This window comes from Macrobrachium nipponense, chromosome 8 (genome assembly GCF_015104395.2).
Source record: "Macrobrachium nipponense isolate FS-2020 chromosome 8, ASM1510439v2, whole genome shotgun sequence".
NCBI lineage: Eukaryota > Metazoa > Arthropoda > Malacostraca > Decapoda > Palaemonidae > Macrobrachium > Macrobrachium nipponense.
In genome coordinates, this window is record NC_087203.1 from 116,769,863 (window position 1) to 116,792,616 (window position 22,754).

Genomic DNA, 22,754 nt, shown 5'->3' on the forward strand with positions numbered 1-22,754 from the left:
GGACTCAGGACGTTCGAACCACTATCATCTATCTCCCCCTCGAGTGAGTGAGCGAGTGGCCGACATCGCGGAGAGTACCCGACGGAAACCTTTAAAAAAAAAACCTCAGCATGGGCGTCCAGGTCGAATCAGTCGCACCAGGAAACGGTTCGTAAATTCACCAGTCGACTGCCGAAGGGACACGGAGTGATTTAAGTGCGACCGAAGCGCGTAGTGACTTATAAAAGTGGGCAAAGCTCGAAAAACCCTCTTCTTCGCCGATGGCAGAAGAGACAGGCTTTTATAAATTCTTCTTCCTCGATTTGGGGAAGTCGGGCTGATTTTCGGGGAAATTCCGGGGGGCGGGGGGCCTATTTCGGTGGAAGTCGGGTCCGTTTGTTCGTGTCGATTGATAGGTTTGTGTCTCGTGTCGGTTTTGGTGCGTGGCTGCTCGACTTGGGCGGCAAATCCCGTTAATTATGACCTCCCCAAAGTGAGAGACTGAAAGAGAGAGAGAGGCTCTCACCCGTAATTGGAATGAGAGTGTGGGGGGGGGGTATAGTAAGTGAGAGAAAGAGAGAGAGGTAAGAGCGAGGCAGGCTCTCACCCGCAATAGGATGAGAGAAAGAGGGAGAGAGAGAGAGAGAGTGAGAGAGAGATTCTCGTTGTCGGGTGGGTGAGGTGAGTGTGTGCGTGTGTGTGTGTGTGCTGGGTGAGCTGCATTCCTGAGTGCGCATGTCATCTCAAGGACGGTCGTCACCCGCACCGTACATTAAAAAAACTAGTCTTTTATTAAAAAATGAAAAAAAAATAACGTAAACCTTGAGCCTTGTAGGATTCGCCAGCGTCATCCCCGCTGTGTTTATATTCTCTCATATATTATATACTATTTTTGTACGAGCACTGTTGTAGCCTTACAATTGACCGTAAATTAACACAAAAAATGTAAAATTAATTGGCTTTGTAGGATTTATTAAAAAAAACATCTCTACACAAAAACCTGTAGCTTTGTAGGATTAGCCAGCATCTTCCCTGTGGACAATAGGGTATTTGCCACATTACAAATCATAAACTAATACTACCCTAGCTTTTTATAACTAAAACCACACGGGGGAAAAAAAAATCAAACATTTTAGAATTAGCCAAAGTATCCGATGCAGTCTTTATATTACATATAGTATTCAGCTGCCCGTTCCAAATGTGTGTTCTTGGGTACTTATAGGTAGTAGCTTTTTATTTGACCTTTAGAGATTTATGTTTGTTATTGCAACAGGTTTGCCCATTTGGTTTATTATCCAAATGACATTAACCTTTGTATCATACGTATTATTAGGCCTGAGGCTTATGCAGGTTTAGACTGTAGTAGATATATATGAATCAAGTTTGCTGAAGTTTTGGTATTTTTCCAGCATAGAAATGTTCAGGCTTATTGGACATAGGGGAAATTTTGACAGGATTAGGGGAAATTTTGACAAGATAGCCTAATCCTTTCTTCCAGGCAAGTAGAATTGTTAAGGTAGTTATATACGTTACAGAAGTGTGGGTTTTTTGCAAATAGACTGTGGACGTATTCTCCGATCCTGATGGCATGATGGGATTTACTTCCTCAAGGTGCTTTTTGGGGGTTCCCGTCACTTGCCAACTGGGATATTTACTGCTTTTTGTTTATTTATATGCCGTCTTTTGTTTGTCTTTGCATTCATCCCCAAGGGCCGGTATTTTGCACATAAACCAGTGGTTACCAAAAGAGGTGTGCTGAAGTAGGTTTCAGATTTACACCTTTTGGAAGCGTGAAAGCCTCGACAGCCAAGCCTTTAGGGGTGGTTATATTGTTGACTTATGATTTTGGTAGGGGCCAGCCCATTGGTGAGACCCAAATAAGGCCCTCAGCACTGTTTGAAGGGAGCTTGGATTTTCCTGTGGTTCCAGTTTTCCAAGGGACGCCGATTCCTGTGATCATCTCAGTAGATGACAAAGCTATCGCCCACCCCTCTTGCTGTTGTTCTTTCTGGCTAGCCAAGACTTCTGGAGAGAGTATGAATCTTTATTTTAGGTACTTTGGTTTAGGTAGAATTTGCTTTAATTGATGATGGTTGCAAGATATTTTAGCTTTTAAAAGACATTCATAGGACTTGAAACCCAATGTGGTGACATGGTCCCATGGAGATTCTCCCTAGCAATTTTTCCAGTTGCTTGGGTATTTGCAACCCCCCTTTGGGTCGGAGGAGTGTTGATACAGTACTATTTATTGTTTTGAGGAAAGAGAAGAATAGAAACTTTTTTCAAGGTGTTCTTTACTTAACCTACTGAAGGTAGGTTGGTCTTGTACTGCATTTAGCAGGTTTCCTACTCCAAAATTAGATTTTGGCTAAAGTTTTAAAGTTGAACTTACTACCCTTGTCCCAGTTGTGTACAACTGAACAAAGGCCACCTGAGCAACAAGGGTATCAAGTGCACAAGCACCAGGTGATTAGAAGCATATACTGTATCAGTCAATGTGTCACACACAAAGTTAGAGGGAAGCATGTATCAGTCAAAGTATTACTGCAGATTCTTCATATCATATCAAGGTCTTGCCCAGTCTCCATAACAGCACATACTTCATACTTACCCACTGAAGGTACCACGGCCTGTGAAAGAATTTGACAGGAGCATCGACTTAGATATTCCTCCTTTCCTCACTTATAAGAACCTAAAAGGTGTCAAGTGCTGCCAGTGTACCCCCTCAAGGTGCACTGTAGGCATTACTAAAGGTATTTGCAGTGTTCCTTTGACCCCTAGCTGAACCCACTTTTTATATTTTTACTTCATCTGTGATCTCATTTTCTTCCATCTTCCTCTCCAATCTCTCCAACTAGTGCTTCATAATGCATTTCTAGGGCTATTTCTCCAGTCTCATTTCTAGATCCTTGTACTATGTCCATTACATGGACTTTATTTTTTTTTTTTTTATGATTTATCATACTCGACAGTCTCTCCAACTCCCCGTTTTTCACCAGCCTGATGTTGGCGAATGAATACCAGTGCTTAGATTGATTGAAATTCATACTTGAGGCCAATAGCGGAACTTTGGGGTCTCGTCAAGTGTGCAGTGTTTGCGCAAGTCAGTGTTCCTAATGCCTCATAGGCAGAATTGTCCATAGAATTTGGCCCATATATTTGATGGATGGGCTAACTCTTGGGCAGTACTTTAGCTTTATTTTTGGTTTGTCATTGTTTTAATTAGATTTGAATTATTGCATTTTTATAATTCTAGTATTATTAAGCAGGTAAGGTTACAGTTGGGCATTTATTTTCATGCCATCACAAGGGGTTAGGGTAGGCAGTAGATGGTTGGAATCTGTTCATTCATACTTGTGCCATCTGTGGAAAATTAAGCTTCATTAAATGAGGATCTTTATAAGGTGATTTTACCCCTTCAGATCTAAATTAGTCAGAGTTTAACTTTTTTATGAAGCTTGTGTTTTTGCTTGTCTGTGTGGTGGCATTTGATCACACAGTTTGTTAAAACTACCATAGACCATTTCAAATTCATCACACCTCAAGGTGTTTCATATTGGCCAACACGCTGCCCTCTCTGTGTTGTTACAATATACTATATATAGATTGACATGCCTTTCATCCTACTACAACTTGAGCCTTTGTGATAGAGGCTTGGTACCATCAGTTGTCATTCTACCCATGTAGATATTACTATTCAAAGCATTGATTAATAGGTGTGGTAAATGGTGTTTTTAATTGGAAATTGTAAATCATGAGACTTGTTGGAGAATTAGGACCTTCCACGAACTAAGAACATCACAAGATTTCCTGATGAAATTTTTGTCAGTTCTATGATAGACTTGGACTAGACTTTATATGAATTAATTTCCACAAAATTTTATTGAATCCAATAAAGGCCTGATGAAAAGTTTTTCGGGGAAAGTGCGGAAAATGGAGGCAAGCAAATGAAGAAAAAATTTTTCTATCAGAGCACACCCCTTACCTGTCTATTATGTCACATTATTGCATTGATTTAAATATATAATATAAAAAATACCTCTTGTGTTTAAATGTTGGTTTAGTTACCTGTACGTATTGCCCTTTAGTTTCATTGCTGCATCATGGTTTAATTCACTGAGTTGAATTGTGCATTTTTACGACAGTTTGTTTTTAATCTTATGGTATCCAAAATAATGTAAGCTATTTTTGGGTTGATAATTGCTTATTGAGAAATGGAGCATAGTTTTTGATATTCAGGTTAAACCATTTATTGTTACTTTACTTATAATTAAGTGTAATTTTGGTTTTTGCCTTCTTTTCAGGTGTTACTTTTCCAAAGCGTGGTCAGACTGTAGTAGTCCATTATACAGGTATGTATTCTCTTGTAATTTTGATTAGCATTTTTAGTTATCTTGAAAGTGATTATGTAGGCAAGATGGGTTAATGTTGTAGGGAAGAAGTGTCCCACCTTTGAAGAAAGTCAATTGGTACTGTTCATTTGTAGGCATGAACATTATATAGTACATATTCTTTGCTGCCTCTAACAAATATCTGTACTTGTAGAACTCATTTAATTTGTAAAAGCAGATTTGAAGTTTATTTAGTTATATTGACTAAAGTAAATAGATGATTTCCAGGAACTCTCACCGATGGAACGAAATTCGACTCTTCTCGTGATCGTGGCAGACCATTCAAGTTCCGCATTGGTGAGGGCGAAGTAATTCGCGGATGGGACGAAGGCGTGGCACAGGTAAATTTAACGTTCCTTTTGGATGCTAACTGAAAGGAGGTGGTTTTATATATTTAGGTCATTGGAACCACAGTCGAGGATCCCTAGGGTGTTCTATAATGGAGCGAGTCCTCATTCAGTTCACAAAGTGGAAACAAAAGCAAGTGTGTCTCGGGTACAAATAATTCAATCGTGATGGGTAAAATTGATAGAGCTCTTCAGTAAAAATTAAAAAAGACTTGGGCATTACTAGAGGTTCTTTGCAGTGTCCTTTCAGCCCCTAGCTGCAACCCCTTTCATTGCATTTTCTATACCCTTCATATTTTGTTTCTTCCATCTTGCTTTCCACTCTCCCCTAACAATGGTTTCATTGTGCAAGTGCCAGGTTTTTCTCTTATTACACCTTTGTAATCTCTACTCTCAATTTCCCTTTGTGTGTTGAGTGACCAAGTGCTTTCCCTTTTGCCTTAATTTTATGTTCCGTTCTACTGTATTCTGTGAAAAGAAAAAATTGTATAAAAGCAGATAAAATTGTTTTTGTGATCTCCAGGCAGGCTTCTGTAATTCCAACCCACATACACATTAAGAAGGAAGGAAGGGAGCAAGAAGGAAGAAAGGGAGCGAGGTAGAACACATTAAGAAGGAAGGAAGGAAGGGAGGGAGGTAGAACACCTTAAGAAGGGAGGGAGGGAGGTAGAGGATGAATTTTGGATTCTTAGTCCATTGGAATTAGATGATGAAAAAAGAATTAATAAACTCATGGAAGACATGACATTTGACTAAATTAGGTGATCTGATGAGTATTGTAGACATAAGGAAAACTTAATGTTGCACATCTTTCAGTGGTTGTGGTCTTAAAATTTTCATCAATGAATTTTGATTTGTGTACCAGGGACATTAATTTCCTACAGTGGGTAACATTACATACTGTGCTCCTTTTTGTGTTCTCGTCGCAGTCTTTTCCCAGGTGTACCAAAGCTGTCAAGGATTAAGTGTATAAATCAAATCCTTCAGATATGTAAATTTGTCCATTTTTTTTTTAATGTTCTCTAATGAGCTCTCAGAATCTTAGTGTTCAGCTATGCAGACTGTGATTCAGTTCTAACATTACTTATAACATTCCCTGAGGCTTGGATGACCTTGGAATTTTGTAACTATCCATTATGGAAGATTCATGTTCGTAGTCCATATTTCATCATGAAATATTTCTCACCTGTGTTATGAGGGGAGGGGTGTTATCAGCTGCATGTTTGTTTCAGCTAACTTCTTTTTAGTACTTGTTATGGGATTATGTGTAGAAGCTCTTGAGCATTAATTTCAGACTTTTCACGTTACTAATGTAAATTTGAAAGAACGTATGTCATCCATTTATTCCTGTTTTGCAATATCACACAGCTGAAATTATATATTGTGTAATTTTTTTTTTCATGCTTCTCACAGCACCTGTGACCTGTAGCTCAAAGAATGAATCACCTATAAACATTTTTAGTTTTCTGTAAAAGAAAACTATTGAGATGGATATTTGTCTGTCTGTCCACACTTTTCCTGTCGACCCTCAGATCTTAAAACCTACGGAGGCTAGAGGGCTTCAAGTCGGTGTGTTGATCATCCACCCTCCAATCATCAAACATACCAAATTGCAGCCCTCTAGCCTCAGTAATTTTGATTTTATTTAAGGTTAAAGTTTGCCATGATCGTGAGTCTGGCACTGCTATAGGTGCCAACAACTCAGGCCACCACCGGGCTGTCGCTGAAAGTTTCATGGGCTGCAGCTGAGAGTGTCATATATCATTATATGCTGTACAGAAACTCTATTGCGTGAGGAGCTTTGTTTGTGTGTTGTTATTGGTGTTACTCTTCCGATACATAATAATATGACAGCTAGCATCTGAGGTTTGTATTCAAATTAGTGTTAGTATTATTACTTAAGTTTGAAACACCTGAGTCAGAATGACAGACTTGTAGAGGTCCCTGAAGGATTTGCTTTATATAGGAAAGGTGAAATGGAGCAAAATAAGTGGGAATCCTAAGAGAATTTTATCACAAACGAGTAACTGGCTATGGTCCTTGTACTGTAGCTATCCTTTTTTTTTTATATATATATATATATATATATATATATATATAGATATATATATACAAACAGGCTTTTGTCACTGCATTGAGGTATGCTATTCTAAAATCACTGTACAATACAATGATGGTATGCAAGGCCACATACCAATGTGAAATATTGAAAATTACTACCAGATCAAACCTTTCAAGTTTGCGAGGGAAGTATTTTTCATGTTAAGTTTTTGTTACAGTTTAGTTCCCCTTTGACTTATTCTAAGCATCCCAATTTTCACATTAACAGAAAATGATGTTAACCGATAAACCTATCGGTTGAATCTTCACTACTATAGCAGTCCACCTAGCTTTGCAGCTAAGCCCTGCCCAGTGCACGCTTGTGATTAGGTAACTCTTGTTGAGGGAATGATGTCGCACTAGAATGGTAAACACGCTTGACAATATCAGACTTAAATTACCTTTGTCCAGTGATTCAAGTGCACCAATCGAACACAGACATTCCCTGTGTCATATCCGTATTCCTGTGAACCTCATTTGCAAAGCACAACATTGCAGCCAGCCTTAACACTTTTGACTTCATTCATATTATCCAATTTTTTACAATTTTATGGAGATGTGGGTTATGATTTTATTCCAGGGGATAATGTAACTTTTCCTTTTGATAATTATCACAATGTGTTTTAGTTTCGCAAAACAACCCTTCCAAAATTAATGAAGATGAAAAGAACCACAGATTAACCCACTTTTTTTAACTTTCCAACCAGTCTACTTCAAGGAATGGTTGTGACTTAATCAGTAGGCAGGGCTTGGATGCAAAGCTTGTAGGACTTTGCTATACCACCACAAAGTTCTGCCACATATATCTTTTCCTGTGCTTTGTCATCAGTATGTCTCCCCTCTTACAGGTCTTCTTCAAGTAGGTGTGGGTCTTCCAATACTTCTGTCGTCCACATGAGCCTAGTAGACACAGTCGTGTACCTCTCCTAGGGGTTGTCCTAGATTTTTGTATAATTTTCATTTTTCTATGCTCTCTGTCTGTCTTCATACAAAATCATTCAGCTAGCCCATTGTTTGATTTGCCTTTTTAGTCTCATTAAATTCCAACTTGAGTGAACCTCTATTGGTTGTCATTATTCTTAAACATTTGAAAATTCAACTTCATTAATTCTCTGTTTAATGTTGTTTCATTCCTTTGTGTTTACGTTGTCATTGTTACTTCTATTTTTCCTAGATTTATTCTGATACATATCTCCTTGGATATGTAATGCATTTTATTCTATTAAAGCAAGAGTTGTCTTTATGGGTCTAAATCCTGTAACTTCCATATTTATGGAAGATCCATAAGTAGATGTGAAAATGGTGAAATAGAGATGAATATGGTTTGGCCCATGTCCTTCTTACAACCCCTGGGAGAGCTGTATGTGATACTGTGTCGGAAGAGCCAGATGTATCAATAAAAACTATGAGAGGTACTGTCTGTTGGAAGAGCCAGTTGTATCAATAAAAGCTATAAGAGAGACGGGATTTGTTGATGACAAAACATAAGAAAGACAGTGCCAGAATTTGACTGTGACCATTTGCCTAACATGTCAGAGGCCATGATAAAATGCTGTTTTATTGGTTAAGGGAAAAGAAATGCATAGTCAGTGCTATATTTACACTTTCTAACGAATGGTCCCCGATACATTTATATGTTCTTTACCTTCTACACATCTGCTTCACACCACACTTGTCTGGAGTATTTTGACCCGGTGTGTATATGCGGAGTCTGTCTTAAAATATATTTATATAATTTTACATAACCTTTTCAACAGCAAATAGATTTGTACTGATACTTATCTTCTAACTAAATGAAGTTTTGTGGGCATAAATGATAGCAGCACTCACTTAACATTACAACTCCCTGCACATAGGTAGACTTAGTAAAATTCAAGTGTTTGTTATACCTGAATTTTTTAGTACAATATAGAAACTTATGACTGCAGATTGAGAAGACTGCCGTATCCAGTTGTTAAAAGTGTGATATTGTGTTTTTTTCATGAATGCTGCATATTTGGTGGTTTGTTGAACGTTTTAAGTTGAACATTTTTCAGTTTTTCTAATTTTTTATGTTTGGGAAAATATCTTGCTATGAAGCATTCATCCTGTATGAATGTTTCTTGAGCCTAGAGTTTTTTCAGGTTTTCTTTCGGTGCAAATGCAAAGTCTGAGCGTGTATCGGGCATCAGGGACTGGTTCTTGTGACACCATATTGTGTAAATGAGTTTAAAAATTTTTTTTTTTAATATAATAGTAGTTTTATTATCAAATTGGTACTAGGCTATGCACAGTACCTTGATTTCTTAATAGTTTTATAATTAGGAGCATTTATCATTCAGTCTTCAGTAGTGATAATTGAATTTATCAATTGTGGTGCCCTCCTTGTCGTTTTTGTCATTAGGGTGCATTACTAGTGTCTTGTCCAGGTGGTGACTTTGTTTAATTGTATTTTACAACTTTCAGTTTTAAGTTCTCTCGCAGGATGGCAGACGTGGGCACACATGCTAATTTACATTTTTGTATTTAGGTTAATTATCCAATTGTTGTTGATTTTTTATACCCTGCATAACCTTTCTTATAGTTTTGTTTATTGATCAGTTTTTTAATTACATTTTAGCCATTGATTTATAGATTTCATCCACAGGGATTCTGTTTAGTGGAAGCTTACTATACAAGATTGTAGTTTAGTTTACCTTCTTATTCCATAACAATATGTAGCTGTTATGAATAGATTTATTTAACCTTCTTGTTCCATAACAATATGTAGCTGTTATGAATAGATTTATTTATTACTCTGATTGTTAATTGTGTTGGTTGTGTTTCAGATGTCTGTGGGGCAGAAAGCAAAGCTGACCTGCTCTCCTGATTATGGCTATGGAGAGAAAGGCTTTCCTGGTGTAATCCCTCCGAATGCCACTCTAATTTTTGACGTGGAGCTCTTGAATGTGGAAGCATAAAAGAACTGACCATGCTGCCATTTTTTGAGTATGGGAAGGTAGTGTAGAATTCTCAAGGTGTACTTGTGGGCTTCTATTTATAAATTTTACTCTTGATTTTAGTTTGGATCATTTGGTGTTATTCATGCTTGGTCATTTTGATATCGTTTTACTGAATTATCCCAAAACACATTTGGAAGAGCTTCAAGAAAAAATTTAACAGTAAATTATGATGTATAATTTAATAAGAATAATCAAAACATAATTTAAGATTATATTCATTTCGTATTTTTAACCTGACGAAAGGTTCCAAAAAGTCTTACCCGTGTCCCCAGGTAAAGGAAGATTTTATTGCCTATCCCATTAACCAACATGAGCACCATGGACATTGCGGTAATTACTCAGGATGTTGTAGAGTTTGGCAAATTTTGTACACAATATCAAGATGATAATATAAGTTCTGTTATTGCTGATAATATTGTTGTTAATTGTGTGGTTACGACTTATTTATTCAGTGGAATATCATTGCAGTTTTAAAATACATTAACTAGTGACCTCATGTTGTTTTATGAGCTATGCCAAAAGTCTCAAAACTCACAAAAAAAAAAATATTTACAATAGTTACTTAAATGGAAACGTCATAGACTAAATCATGTACTTCAAAGCGATGCATAGCATTGATACATGTATTTGTCTGCCAAAATGTAATTGACTTGTTTTGAAGTCAGGCACCCATTACGTACTCAATTCTGTGGCTTTAATGTATGCCATTTCAAAATACTGTAGGGTATATGTTACATTTTTTAGTGGTTCACGTTATACCTGTACTTCCATGTCATGAGTATACCCTGTGATACCTGAACTATTGTGTGCTGCAATTTTTTGCACAGCTGCTTTCTTAGCAAGTCCTGCCAAATTCAGCATAGAATAGGTCATGTATACCATATGTGCAAATCTTAGCCACGATAAGCTAATGTCTGTGTGCCACATTCGCCTAGGGAAATGTGTTGCTCAGAGCTTTTAGCTTTCATTGTGTAGGTACCACATTGCATCTTGCACATTGGAAGTGTCCACTGGAATTACTGTACACTACTGCCTATGTACATCAGTTTGTGTGTGCCTCATCCTGTGTATGCCAGATCTTGTAGTTTACAGGTACATGTACCAGCTAACATTATCTGCTGTCATAGACTAGATTAAATATTTTTAGCTTTTCCTCTCAAGCAATAGATCGGGTATAAGTCTGAAATCCAGTATTATGACTACTGTCCCTTGTCTCTTAATATTACTGGTGCAGAGATGATAAAGAAAAACATTCCCCTGTAATTTTTTTCTCCCCCACAAGTGAGAAGTGATACAAAGATAAAGTTGCTTGTTTAGGTGTGGAATCTCTTGTTTTGGTTTGCTAAACAGCAGAACTGCCAGTGCTAAAGCCATTGCCAGAAACCAGTGTTTTAGCTGTTGCCAGTTTGCCTCATCTTGATTGCTCATTTTTGTAACCCATTGGCAGAATGACTCCCAAAACTCAACACGGATTAAATGTAACTAACTAAAAGTTTCAACAGAAGCGCACAGCCAATTCTGTGCGCTGCTGAAAGACGATGATGGTGACTAGGCCTTGGTATGTGATTTCTGTAATCATTGCCCTCCCAATTCTTCTTCCAGACTAAGGACAGTACTTTGTACCTTTTTTTAATTCTTTTGTAACTTCTCAGTACAAGGTTTTTCTGGTCAAATAAAATATGCATAAACCTGATATTTCCTTTTCCTGTTGTGAGGGTTTTATCTTTGGTATGTGTTAGATGATTGCAAAGTATGTTTACACCTCTGAAGAAGTATGTCTCATACAGTGGAAGGATTACTGTTAATACATGCTGACATTTTGTCATGGTCATATCTCCAGCAGGAATATTTAGTTGATGGTGCCATTTTCGTCACAGGTGTAGCTGTAATAATTATTCTAGAGGGAGCACCAAACGAAGTGGATTGTACAAGTACGCTTTTAGGGCACAATTTGTTCTCTATTTAAATATAAATTGGTTGTTTAATCTGTAGTTGTTACATGTAAAAGCTGATCACTGTACTGTATATGGTTTACAAAGGTTGAAGACACTTTTAGTTGAGATAAATGTTTGTAGTACATAAATTGTGAGAGGTCTTTTGTTTCTGTGCCTGGAGACGTGAAGCTGATAACGTTAAAATGTGGAAACACTGTGTTTGTATCAAGACAGGGAGTAAAGTGTATGTGATGTCCAAGGAAAGAAACATCAGCAAGATTTTTGTAGCAGCATGGACAGTATTGTGAGGAAAAGAAAGAAGGTGAAGTGACAGAAAAAGAATACAAACAATAAACGGGTCATAGAAAAATAAAGGAAAAGGTAGTAGGAAGAAACTGGTGGTAAATCAAGAAGCATGTAGCTGATTGTGGGAAAGACAAAAGTAGTAGCAGTGTGAGGTGTTGTATATGGGAAGTATGTATACATGTATGATTTAACTTTTTTTTTTTACAACTAACAAGGTTCACTTACATAGAGGTTGACATCTAAAAAATTGTAATTGATATGTACAATTGCCTTGGCAGGACTCAAACCTATCAATTGATTTTGAAATGATAGTCAATTAGTTTGTAACTGAGAAATAAGAATGATCAACTGTGCATTTGTATTTCAGGTAAAACTCGTATGTAATAGTAGTATTTCAGGTAGTGAAATACTACTATTACACCTTGGGACCAATGCTCAACAGGTTGTCTTCTGTAGGGGAATAGTGCTGTTAATGCATCTCGCGCAGTACACTAAGCATTGCTTAAGGTTCTTTACAGTGTCCCTTCAGCCCCCAGCTGAAACCTCCTTTCTTTCCTTTTATTGTACCACTTCATATTTGCTTTCTTCCATCTTACTTTCCCCCCTCTCTTGACAATATTTTCATTGTGCAACTGCAAGGTTTTCCTCCTGTTACACCTTTTAAAACCCTTCCACTCAGAATTTTCCTTTCAATGCTGAATAACCTTATAGGTCCCGGAACTTGGTATTTGTCCAAAATTTGGTATTCCTTTCCTTCCTCAATGGGTTGTCACCTATTCTATGTGCAATTGTGTCTCTTGCCCAAGTACTTGGTTGAGCACAACTCTTTAAGGATGAATCTGAATGATGGGTTTCTTCTTTTTCCCCCCTCTTATTCCATAGGTGGAGTGAGCGCCTCAGTGGCGTGGTCGGTATGGTGTTGGCGTGCCACCTCGGCGGCTGCGATTTTGATTCTCGGTCATTCCATTGAGAAGTGAGAGATCTGTATTTCTGGTGATAGAAGTTCACTTGTGGTGGTTTGGAAGTCACGTAAAACTGTTGGTCCTGTTGCTGAATAACCACTGGTTCCATGCAACTAACAAACACCATACAAACAAACATAGGTGGAATGGCAGCTCAGGCTGGCTTGGGTCATGATTGGGGTAAGCTACACAACAGATTCCAGTTTTACAGCTTCATTTTAAAAATTTGACTCCCAGCGAAAAGCTCTTGAACAAGGTAGGGTCTGGTGGCTGTTGAAAGGGACTTACTCTGAACCCTTTAGTTATATTGACCAGGTGTAGCTGCTTGCGGAGTTGTTGTTGTTGTTGTTTGTTTGTTTTTTTTGTTTTTTTTTTTTTTTTTAAACCTCAAGGCGCACTCATATGGTTCTCCTTACTAGAGTGTGACTAGAAAGTCTTGTCAGTCCCCGTTCTCTCATGCCTATGAGGTCACGGGTCATTGCTTGCTCTTGGTCACTTACATGTCTGGGGCCATGAGATTTATTGGTGGGTATCCACTTTGTCAGTTGAGAGATGACTTCCCACATAAGGATGAGTCTCCTGTGTGTAAGATGGCTTATATTTCTGTAGGAGTAAATATTGTTGCAAGTAATTTGTATGTACATGGGCAAAAACCAGAGCCCTCTATCACATTTTCCACTTCAGCCACCCTGCTGTCCCTGACACCGAAGGAAAAATTGCCGAGTGATGGCAGGTCAGTGAGGGGGCATTCGCCCACTTTTCCTTGCCTACTAGTTACCAAGTATCAACACCCATTTGAGGCTTCTGCTGTCGAATACAAATAAAATGATCTAGTTCGTATTCCAGTAGGAACTACTATGTTTTACTGCTTTATGCGCATTAATAAGGAAATTACAATCTTATTTTACTTTCACACTACTGGATGTGAAACTTGCAATCATAATCACTGAAAATGAGTGAAGAAATAATTTTATCAACGGAGGAGCCACATATTAAGATCTAGGAAAGGGGCCAGGTAGGTAAGTAATAATTATGACGAGTCAGACTCATGTCATTTAATTAGTAACATCTACATTAACAGAGTTATTTCAACCTCCAAAACTCAAGAATATCCTATAATATTTAAGGTAACCAAGATACGGCAGATTGTTGGGAAGGTGTCTAGGCTCAAGGCCAGCTAGAATATGGCTCAAAGTTGGCTTGGAAAAGCCTAGGGTAGGATATAACCCTTGTAATCACTAGTACAAGACTTAACAGCTAAGGTTTGGGGTTCATAGTTGGGAAGCAAAGTCTACTGGCCCACCCGAGACATTTCCTTGATTGCCATTGTCTAATTTGAGTGTATTTAACCTTTTTCCCAAACCTCGGTGTCCTACTACTACTAGGCATAAGTATTATAAGTTTAGTGGAAACACAAAATGAGTTATTTGTCCTATAAGTAAAATTTAAAGAAAACCATTAAACCTAAGGTACGCAGTGGGAATCTAGTTCCTGCTCTTGGTTATAAAAATGAACTAATCCTGATATTGGGCTAGCGCCTCAGTGGCGTCGTTGGTATGGTCTTTCCTGCCACCTCGGTGGCCGCGAGTTCGATTCTCGACCATGCCATTGAAGGGGTCAGAGATGTTTATTTCTGGTGATAGAAGTTCACTCTCGACGTGGTTCGGAAGTCACGTAAAGGCTTTGGTCCCGTTGCTGAATAACCACTGGTTCCATGCAACGTAAAAACACCATACAAACAAACAATGATATTGGGCTGCCTTTCTTTCAACAATGACAGTTAAATGATGCAGCACATTGTCTAGTTTTTCCGTCACTGCTGTTGTGAACTGTAACTTCTCGAAACTTCCAAAGACAAGTTAAACATCAGAAAACTAAGGTATTAAGCATCGTTATACGCTATTATAAATTGCATTATTAAGTCTCTCTTAAACTTAGTAAGTCTCTCCTCACTCAGACTTAAAGAACACCTCAACATTCATATGAAGAAGACGATGATTACACAGTTCCGTGCAAAGCAATTACCCGCGCAAATAGTATCTCTTGAAGGTGTTGAGTGCGAGAATTTTGATCCGTCCTGCTACATTTGACACTCGAAAAACGGCTCTCATTTAATGGAGAAATCTTTGACCGTTTCCTTGAGTGATTAATAAATTCTTTAACATCGGTAAGCACAAACCTAGAGTTGTTTTTCCAATTGGATCCTACACTTGCAAGTTGAATGACGTCAGTGGTAAGCTTGTATACCTTCATTACAATGGACGTTAGCTATCAAGTTGCTTGATACTTCGTCAATGATCCCTTAGGTGTGACGCCAGATGACACTGGTTTATACATCATAGTTTTACCGATCAAACAAACAAAGTCGTCGTATTTTAACGGGAAGCGGGTCGCGCTACGGTAGAGGTGGCCATTCGGTATTTTACCCACACCTAACATTTTGTTCACAAATACTAGCCAATTTAGTATGTAGTGTGCGCCAATTTTTGTTTGGGTAGGTCGCCGCGGAATAGTTATATAGTTCAACCATAAGTACTTAAGTATACGTGTATATATGTATTTATATATACACATGTATATATTTGTATGTATTTAACATACATACATATGAATTATGTGTGTATATATACATAAACACTGAATGTTTTCCATTCTGGATGGAAAACAAATATACGGTAAAAAGTGTTTGCAAACATTTTGTAGACTTTTTTTTTTTTTCAAAGTTTGTGTTCAAACAATGTTAATTAGTGTACACAGACCTTTAGTAACAAGTTGATTACTTGGAAGCAGGTAGATTAGTCGCGGGAAACCACCATGGTTAAGTTAACTGTTAACACATGCTGAGCAGTAACAAACAGTTGAGGTTTCTGCCATTTTTTTTATTGCAAGTATGGCGTTTGTGTTCTTTATATTTTTGTTTAACATGGTTTTGAGCAGGAAGGTTGAACAATGAAATGTGTGAAGGACGTAATATGGTATTTGGCTGCATCTTGTCCTTGCCGTCAGTGTAGGCCTAAGATTTTGTTTTATTGGTTCAGCAGCAGCGGGGAAGGGCAAGAGTTTTTCTAGAGTTTTTGGTGGGGTCTTCAAAAGGGGATAATTCACCTTTGGTGTTTTTAAAACTTTCTCCTCCCTCTGCTTTGCATGTGGGCTTGCTGGATTCCTGACAGATTTTTTTCGTTCCTTTGTATTCCAAGTGACTCATCTTTCATTGATGTTCCTGCTTCTGTTTTTCCCAAAGAAGTCAGTGGTCATCTTGCCTGTGGAGATAACCCCATTATATCAAGCAGGAGCAGAGGGTCTGTTCCTCTGTATCTGCTTGGTGATCTAGAAGAGGAGAAAGGACTTATGGACAGAGTTTGGTGAAGAAACACAAGTGTATATCTTCTTTCTCATCCTCCTGCTTGTTAACTCATCTTCCTTTCCGTCTTCTTCGTCTGCCTCTTCTTCCTTCCATGGGAAGAAGGCGAATAGGTCTTGGTAACGATCTTGCAGAAGTTCCGTCATTCTTTGAACGAGTGCCTCTATTTTGAGGGTTAGATGACAACACTAGCACACCTGCGGATGCACTGTCTGGGTGTCTGCATAGGTAGGATTCACACCTGATTCTCTGAGCGTGTTTGTGAACCAGTTTCTCCCTATTTCCTACTGATACGCAGCAGGGTTCCCAGATGACAGCACTGCCAACCAGCCAAAGTCTACCAAAAAACCAGCCAAAATCCCGCCAAATGGAAATCCAAACCAGCCCAAATAACCGCCAAATATATGTGCGTTATATTTACCTTTATAAATGCATATTTTTTTATCATATATATGCTTGTATAGCAGCATCATAGTTTTAGTTACATAATATAAACTAATATAAGAATACAGGAAAAATAATTTTTATTTTGCTTTGTATTGACAAATGAAGGGAGGTGACAGACAATCCTCTTAATACCGTGACCCATGGTCACTTCCATTAATCATCCATCCACAACGAAATGGCAGGCCGCTCAAAAAAGAAAATAAATAAATAAATAAACATGCCAAATCTACCACCTTATTACTTTTTTTTTTCCTCAATAGTTTGAACGGTTTTAAGAAAATAATGGCATCTGCGCTAATCCCCTTTAATGGTCTCGACCTTTTGTGTTTGTTGCGGTCGTCTGGTGTATGTGTGTGATTTTTTTTTTATTCTATACATATTTTGCTTAAATGTTACCAAGTTTTCACTGAAAACCTATTCAAATTCCCCAGATTTTCCTGAAAACCTTTAAAAATTCCCAATCTGGGGACAAATTCCCCAAAAATGGGATCAGTGTTTAGCTCAAATAGCAAGTTTCTGAAAACCAGCCAAAAAACCACTAACCAGCCAAAGTGAATCTTTACCCACCAAATTAGAAAAAAAAACAGCCAAATTTGGTGGGAAACCGCAAAATCTGGGAACCCTGATACGCAGACTGTCCGAGACTCTTCTACTGTTCGTACTTCTGCCAAGGCACACGGGGAAGATAGTGCCTCTCTCTCTCTCTCTCTCTCTCTCTCTCTCTCTCTCTCTGTCTGGATCATGCTTGTGCAGGCAGGCGGTTTGTGTGCAACAGGTTGTTGCTGCACGATGCCACTGGGCATCACAATGATTTGCAAGCACGTGATTGTATGTATAGTTGCTTGATTTATCCAGAACACCTATTGTATGCATTGCACAGTCCTCTAATCGTGTGCTTGCAAACAGAAGGTTCACGTACGATAGGTCATTGCATTGCGATATTGTTGCATACGCAAGTGATTGTATAGGCACGGGGGATGTTCCCAAGGCCTCACATATTTGGGTAGAATTTCCTCCGTTTCATTTCGTTAAAATGGGACTGAGAGAGAATAGAAGCATAGATATGTTTTAGTATATAGCTTTTCAAGACAAATTTATCTGGAGCACGAGAATTGTAAATGAAACAATAAAAATACCACGTAAAGTTCTCTAAAAAAATATCCATAAGTAAGCAATTCGACAAAAGAAGCCCTCCAAGGCTGCCACATTAACCGAGATTCGACCGTAACGATGCATTTGAAATATAAAAGCAAGAGAGCAGAGAATAAGAAAATGATAGAAGTTTCTATCATTTTCTTATTCTCTGCTCTCTTGCTTTTATATTTTATAAAGAAGGATGTGTCATTCTCCTAATCCATCAAGTAGCTTACTTTTTTCCTAATTAGTCAGTTCAGCACGCTTTCTAAAAAGAGTAAAAGTAAAATGAGACTGTATCCTCAGACAAGGCCATGGTATTGAGCTGTGACATAGGCCAAGGTTCGAGAACATGGTTATATTCACGTGTTCATTTGGTTTTATCTACTACCGCACTCCACAGGTCGTCACCCAGTTCGAAGCCACTAAATTGGGTATATCGAAGAAAACATAGTCACGCGAATAGTATACTATGGGGTAAGCTGATCAATCACAGGAGACGGAAGAATGAATGAGAAGATGCAAGGGTCACAACTGCTGTAGAAGAATGTCATAAAAAGCAAAGAAGAAAAATGGAGCGATCTGTCCCAGCATCGATAATCAGAAACAAAAGTCGTGCAAATTAAAGTCTAGTAAAGTAGGCTATATGTTACGCAAGGGGAACAAAACATCAACAATTAATTACCGAAGTCCATCGAAAGACGTAAAACTTAAATCTAGTTTTTAGACGCATTTAAACGAAGATGTGTGACTACTGCGCATGAGAGAGAGAGAGAGAGAGAAGGGGGTCATTTATCGTCCCTAATGACCCGTCTGTTGAGGTTTTTGTGTCATCCCAGGCAGCTAGATTAATTAACGTATGGATACATGACAGCTCTAGGCAGATTAGATTAGGACTAATTGGTGGCTACGCGCCTTCGCCAATGTTGATGATCGGGAAGTTACCCAAGTCTTGGGTAGGACCGGAAGCCCCCCTCCCATCTCAATTCAATTAGTCTTTGCTCAGATTTTCTCTCTCTCTCTCTCTCTCTCTCTCTCTCTCTCTCTCTCTCTCTCTCTCTCTCTCTCGTATCAAATCTGTCTGGAGTTATTCGGTAGTCATAGTTTGTTTTCAATTCTCATATTGTCTTCGGTATTCGTAGACTGTTTTCAGTACTACAAGTAGACTGTTTACAGCGCTCGGTAGACCGTGTTCGGTATTCGTAGGCTGTTTTTCAGTACTACTCGTAGACTGTTTACAGCGCTCGTAGACCGTGTTTCGGTATTTGTAGGCTGTTTTCAGTACTACTCGTAGACTGTTTACAGCGCTTGTAGACCGTGTTCGGTATTTGTAGGCTGTTTTCAGTACTACTCGTAGACTTTTTACAGCGCTCGTAGACCGTGTTCGGTATTCGTAAGGCTGTTTTCAGTATTACTCGTACGACTGTTTACAGCGCTCGAGACCGTGTCGGTATTCGTAGGCTTGCTTTTCCAGTACTCACTTCGTATGACTGTTTACAGTGCCTCGTAGAACAGTTGTTCCGGTTATTCGTATGCTGTTTTTTCAGTACTACGTCGGAGACTGTTTTACAACACAAGGCGCGTCGTAAGACCATGTTCGGTTTTCGTTAATGCTGTTTCCAGTAAAAAAACTACGTAGACTGTTTTCAGCGATCGTAGACCGCGTTTCGGTATTCGTAGGCTTGTCCAGTAATACTCGGAGGACTACAGCGCTCGTATACCGTGTTCGGGTATTCGAGACTGTTTTCAAGATACTCCAGACTTGATTTACAAGCTCGTAGTTTTGTTCGGATTCTAGACTGTCAGTCCTACTCGGAGACGTTTTACCAGCGCTCGTAGCCCGTTTTTGGTAATTCGTAGACGTTTTCAGTCTACTCTTAGACTGTTACAGTGCTCGTAAGACCTCCCCAGTATTCGTGGGCTGTGGCTCTTAAAGGACTGTTTGCGGGCTCGTATACTGTTTTCAGTACTCGTAGAATATAGGGATAAGTGGGTAAGAAGAAGATTTAGGTTTATAATCCCAGGATTATGGCGTTAATCCTCCAGAAATAAATAGGATTTATTTGCAGGAGACGATAAATCCACATAAGAAAAGCTAAAATATCAAACACTTAATTCTAATGTTTCCAGGAATAGCACGTACGATCCTCGGTACTTTCACAGTTCAAGAGCGCATGCTCGATGGTGAATCTTATCAAAAAATTGAAGTTCACGGTTGAGAGACTCAAGACATGCTTTTAGCACAGCAGTGAAAGCAATGATACGATCTAACAGGCAATATTCTTATAATAATTACGACTCAAGGGAATGTGACTCCAGCGAACAGCTGTTTGTTTACAGAAGGTTTCAGTCTATACTTACGACATGTGATTCCAGCTAACAGCTGTTTGTTTGCAGAAGGTTTTAGTATTGTGACCAAATTTGCCAAACTTTCAGATGCGTTGTCCCTAGAGCGCAGTATATCGGTTATTGTACAAACAGTATCGTAAATAAACTTGTAGGATTTATTGCATCCTTTTGTGGGCCACACTTAGATATGTGTATATTTGTGTATGTTTGTGAATAGGTGTGTGTCAGTTCGTGTTTGCCATTATATTGCTAAGTAGCTTGACCGCTGTGTTTCCGTGTGTAGCTGAGTCCTAAAGTATATTTTATTTTCTCTCTCTCAAGATGCGGCAGACTAACTGCCTCTATCTGTCTCTCTTTCTCTCGCTGGAAGCGCCAGACTCTCTCTCTCTCTCTCTCTCTCTCTCTCTCTCTCTCTCTCTCTCTCTCTCAGCCCTCGGGTCAACGGACTGACCTTGAGAATGCAATGTGGTTCTCTCCTCTCGCGTGGATTTTTTTTCTTTTTTTTTTTATGAAGGTCGATGAGGTAACCCGACCAGGAATGTGTTTACGTTTGAACAGGTCGGTTTTTGAGTTTTATTTTGGGAGGATTCCAGATTAAGCTTTTTTTTTTTTATTACTATTATTTCCAAGAAATGAGAATTTTTTCCCCCAGTGTAACTTTTTTTATTTCCAATGAATTAGACCTTTTTTCCTCAGTTAATTTATTTTTGCAGGGAATTAGAACTTCCAAGAATTAGAACTTTACTGGAATTAGGACTCCCCCAAGGAATTAGATTTTCCAAGGAATTAGACTTTTCTCAAGGAATTAGAACTTTTTTCCCCCAAGGAATTGAATTTTTAGAATTAGCTTTTTTCCAAGGTGAACTTTTTTCAAGGAATTAATTTTTATTAGAAACTTTTTCAAGAATTAGTTTTTTAATTAGAACTTTTTTCCCAAGGAATAGAACTTTTTCAGGAATTAGGAACTTTTCCCCCCAAGGGAATTAACTTTTTCAAGGAATTAGAACTTTTCCCCCAGGAATCAGAATTTCCCCCCCAAGGAATTGGAACTTTTCCCCCCAAGGAATTAGAACTTTTTCAATTGGAACTCAAGGAATTAGAACTTTCCCCCCCCCCAAGGAATTAGAACTTTTTTCCCCCAAGGAATTAGAACTTTTTCCCCCCAGGAATTAGAACTTTTTCCCCCAAGGAATTAGAACTTTTTCAAGGAATTAGAACCCCTAAGGAATTAAGAACTCCCCCCAAGAATTAGAACTTTTCGTTTTTTCGTTCCCCCAGGAATTAGACTTTTCCCCCGTGGAATTAGAACTTTTTTCCCCCAAGGAATTAGAACTTTTCTCCCCCCAGGAATTAGAACTTTTTTTCCCCCAAGGATTAGAACTTTTTTTCCCCAAGGAATTAGAGCTTTAAAAAAAACGGTCATCTCCCCCCGCCTCGTGTACCATTTTTTTATTTTAGTTTATTTCCAAGGAATTAAAAAACTCGAATAAAAAAAATAAAAAAAATATTTCCCCCAAGTGCAACTTTTTTTAAGGAATTAGAATTTGGATAAAAAACATATTTTCCCTCTAAGCGCAATATTTTTTTTCCAAGAATTAGAACTTGGACAAGAGACATTCCTCCCCATGTGCAATATTTTTTTTCAAGGAGTTAGAACTTGGACAAGAAAGACATTCCTCCACATGGGCAATATTTTTTCCAAGGAATTAGAACTTGGACAAGAAAGACATTATTATAAAGCAAAACTATTTATGATTAGTGTATTGGCCCAGGATAGGTAAAGAAGATATTTTCTGTTGAGGTGTTGGGGGATCTGGAAGGTTAAGGGGTTAGGTGAGGTTAGGGAAAGGGGTTGGTTATTCAGAATAAAGGGATAAAATGAGATAAAAGGAGAGATTAGACGAAGAAGGGTTGACTGATCTTGAAGCAGATGATGAAAGCAGAGGGAAAATGAGGCAGCACATTTATACTAAGTCCAAATTTTCATTCTGAATTTTGACATTTTATCCATTGGTCTTGTTTCTGTGCGTTCTAGTGTTCATGTATGCACATAAGCTTATATAGATACAGTATACGATTATATAGGTATTATGTACTGTATACTGTTATAGATATATACCGGTTATATAAATATATACAGCATACTGTTATATAGATATATAGAGTATGCGATTTTATAGATATTATATCCAGTATAAGTTAATATATATGCATACTTACGCATAAACACTTATTTACGTATATTTGCGTATTTTCATGGATATTTAGTAACTATCATGAATTACTTTTAAATGTTTATTGGGCGTATATAGTTAGTTTATTGCATTTGATATTCAGAGTATACAGTTGTCAATAATTAGAGTTAATTGCCTTTATGATTTATAAAATTAACTTAACGATTTCCTAAACTAGCGAGGACAAATTTGAAGAGGGAATATCTGGTCGGTAATGGCGTATAAATAT

The 22,754-nt window shown here is 38.2% G+C and overlaps 1 protein-coding gene and 1 long non-coding RNA gene across 2 annotated transcripts; both read left to right on the forward strand.

Annotated features, from left to right (window-relative positions):
• LOC135222990 (peptidyl-prolyl cis-trans isomerase Fkbp12-like) lies at positions 1 to 11,486 on the forward strand. The gene is made up of 4 exons (XM_064261494.1): positions 1 to 147; positions 4,284 to 4,331; positions 4,599 to 4,711; positions 9,625 to 11,486. Exons 1-4 carry the CDS (start codon positions 111 to 113, stop codon positions 9,754 to 9,756), a joined length of 330 nt encoding a protein of 109 aa, XP_064117564.1. The 5' UTR covers positions 1 to 110; the 3' UTR covers positions 9,757 to 11,486.
• Positions 4,718 to 5,578, forward strand: LOC135222991 (uncharacterized). The gene is made up of 2 exons (XR_010316413.1): positions 4,718 to 5,353; positions 5,384 to 5,578. It is a non-coding gene; the product is annotated as an uncharacterized LOC135222991 (long non-coding RNA).
• Positions 11,487 to 22,754: the final 11,268 nt, after the last annotated feature.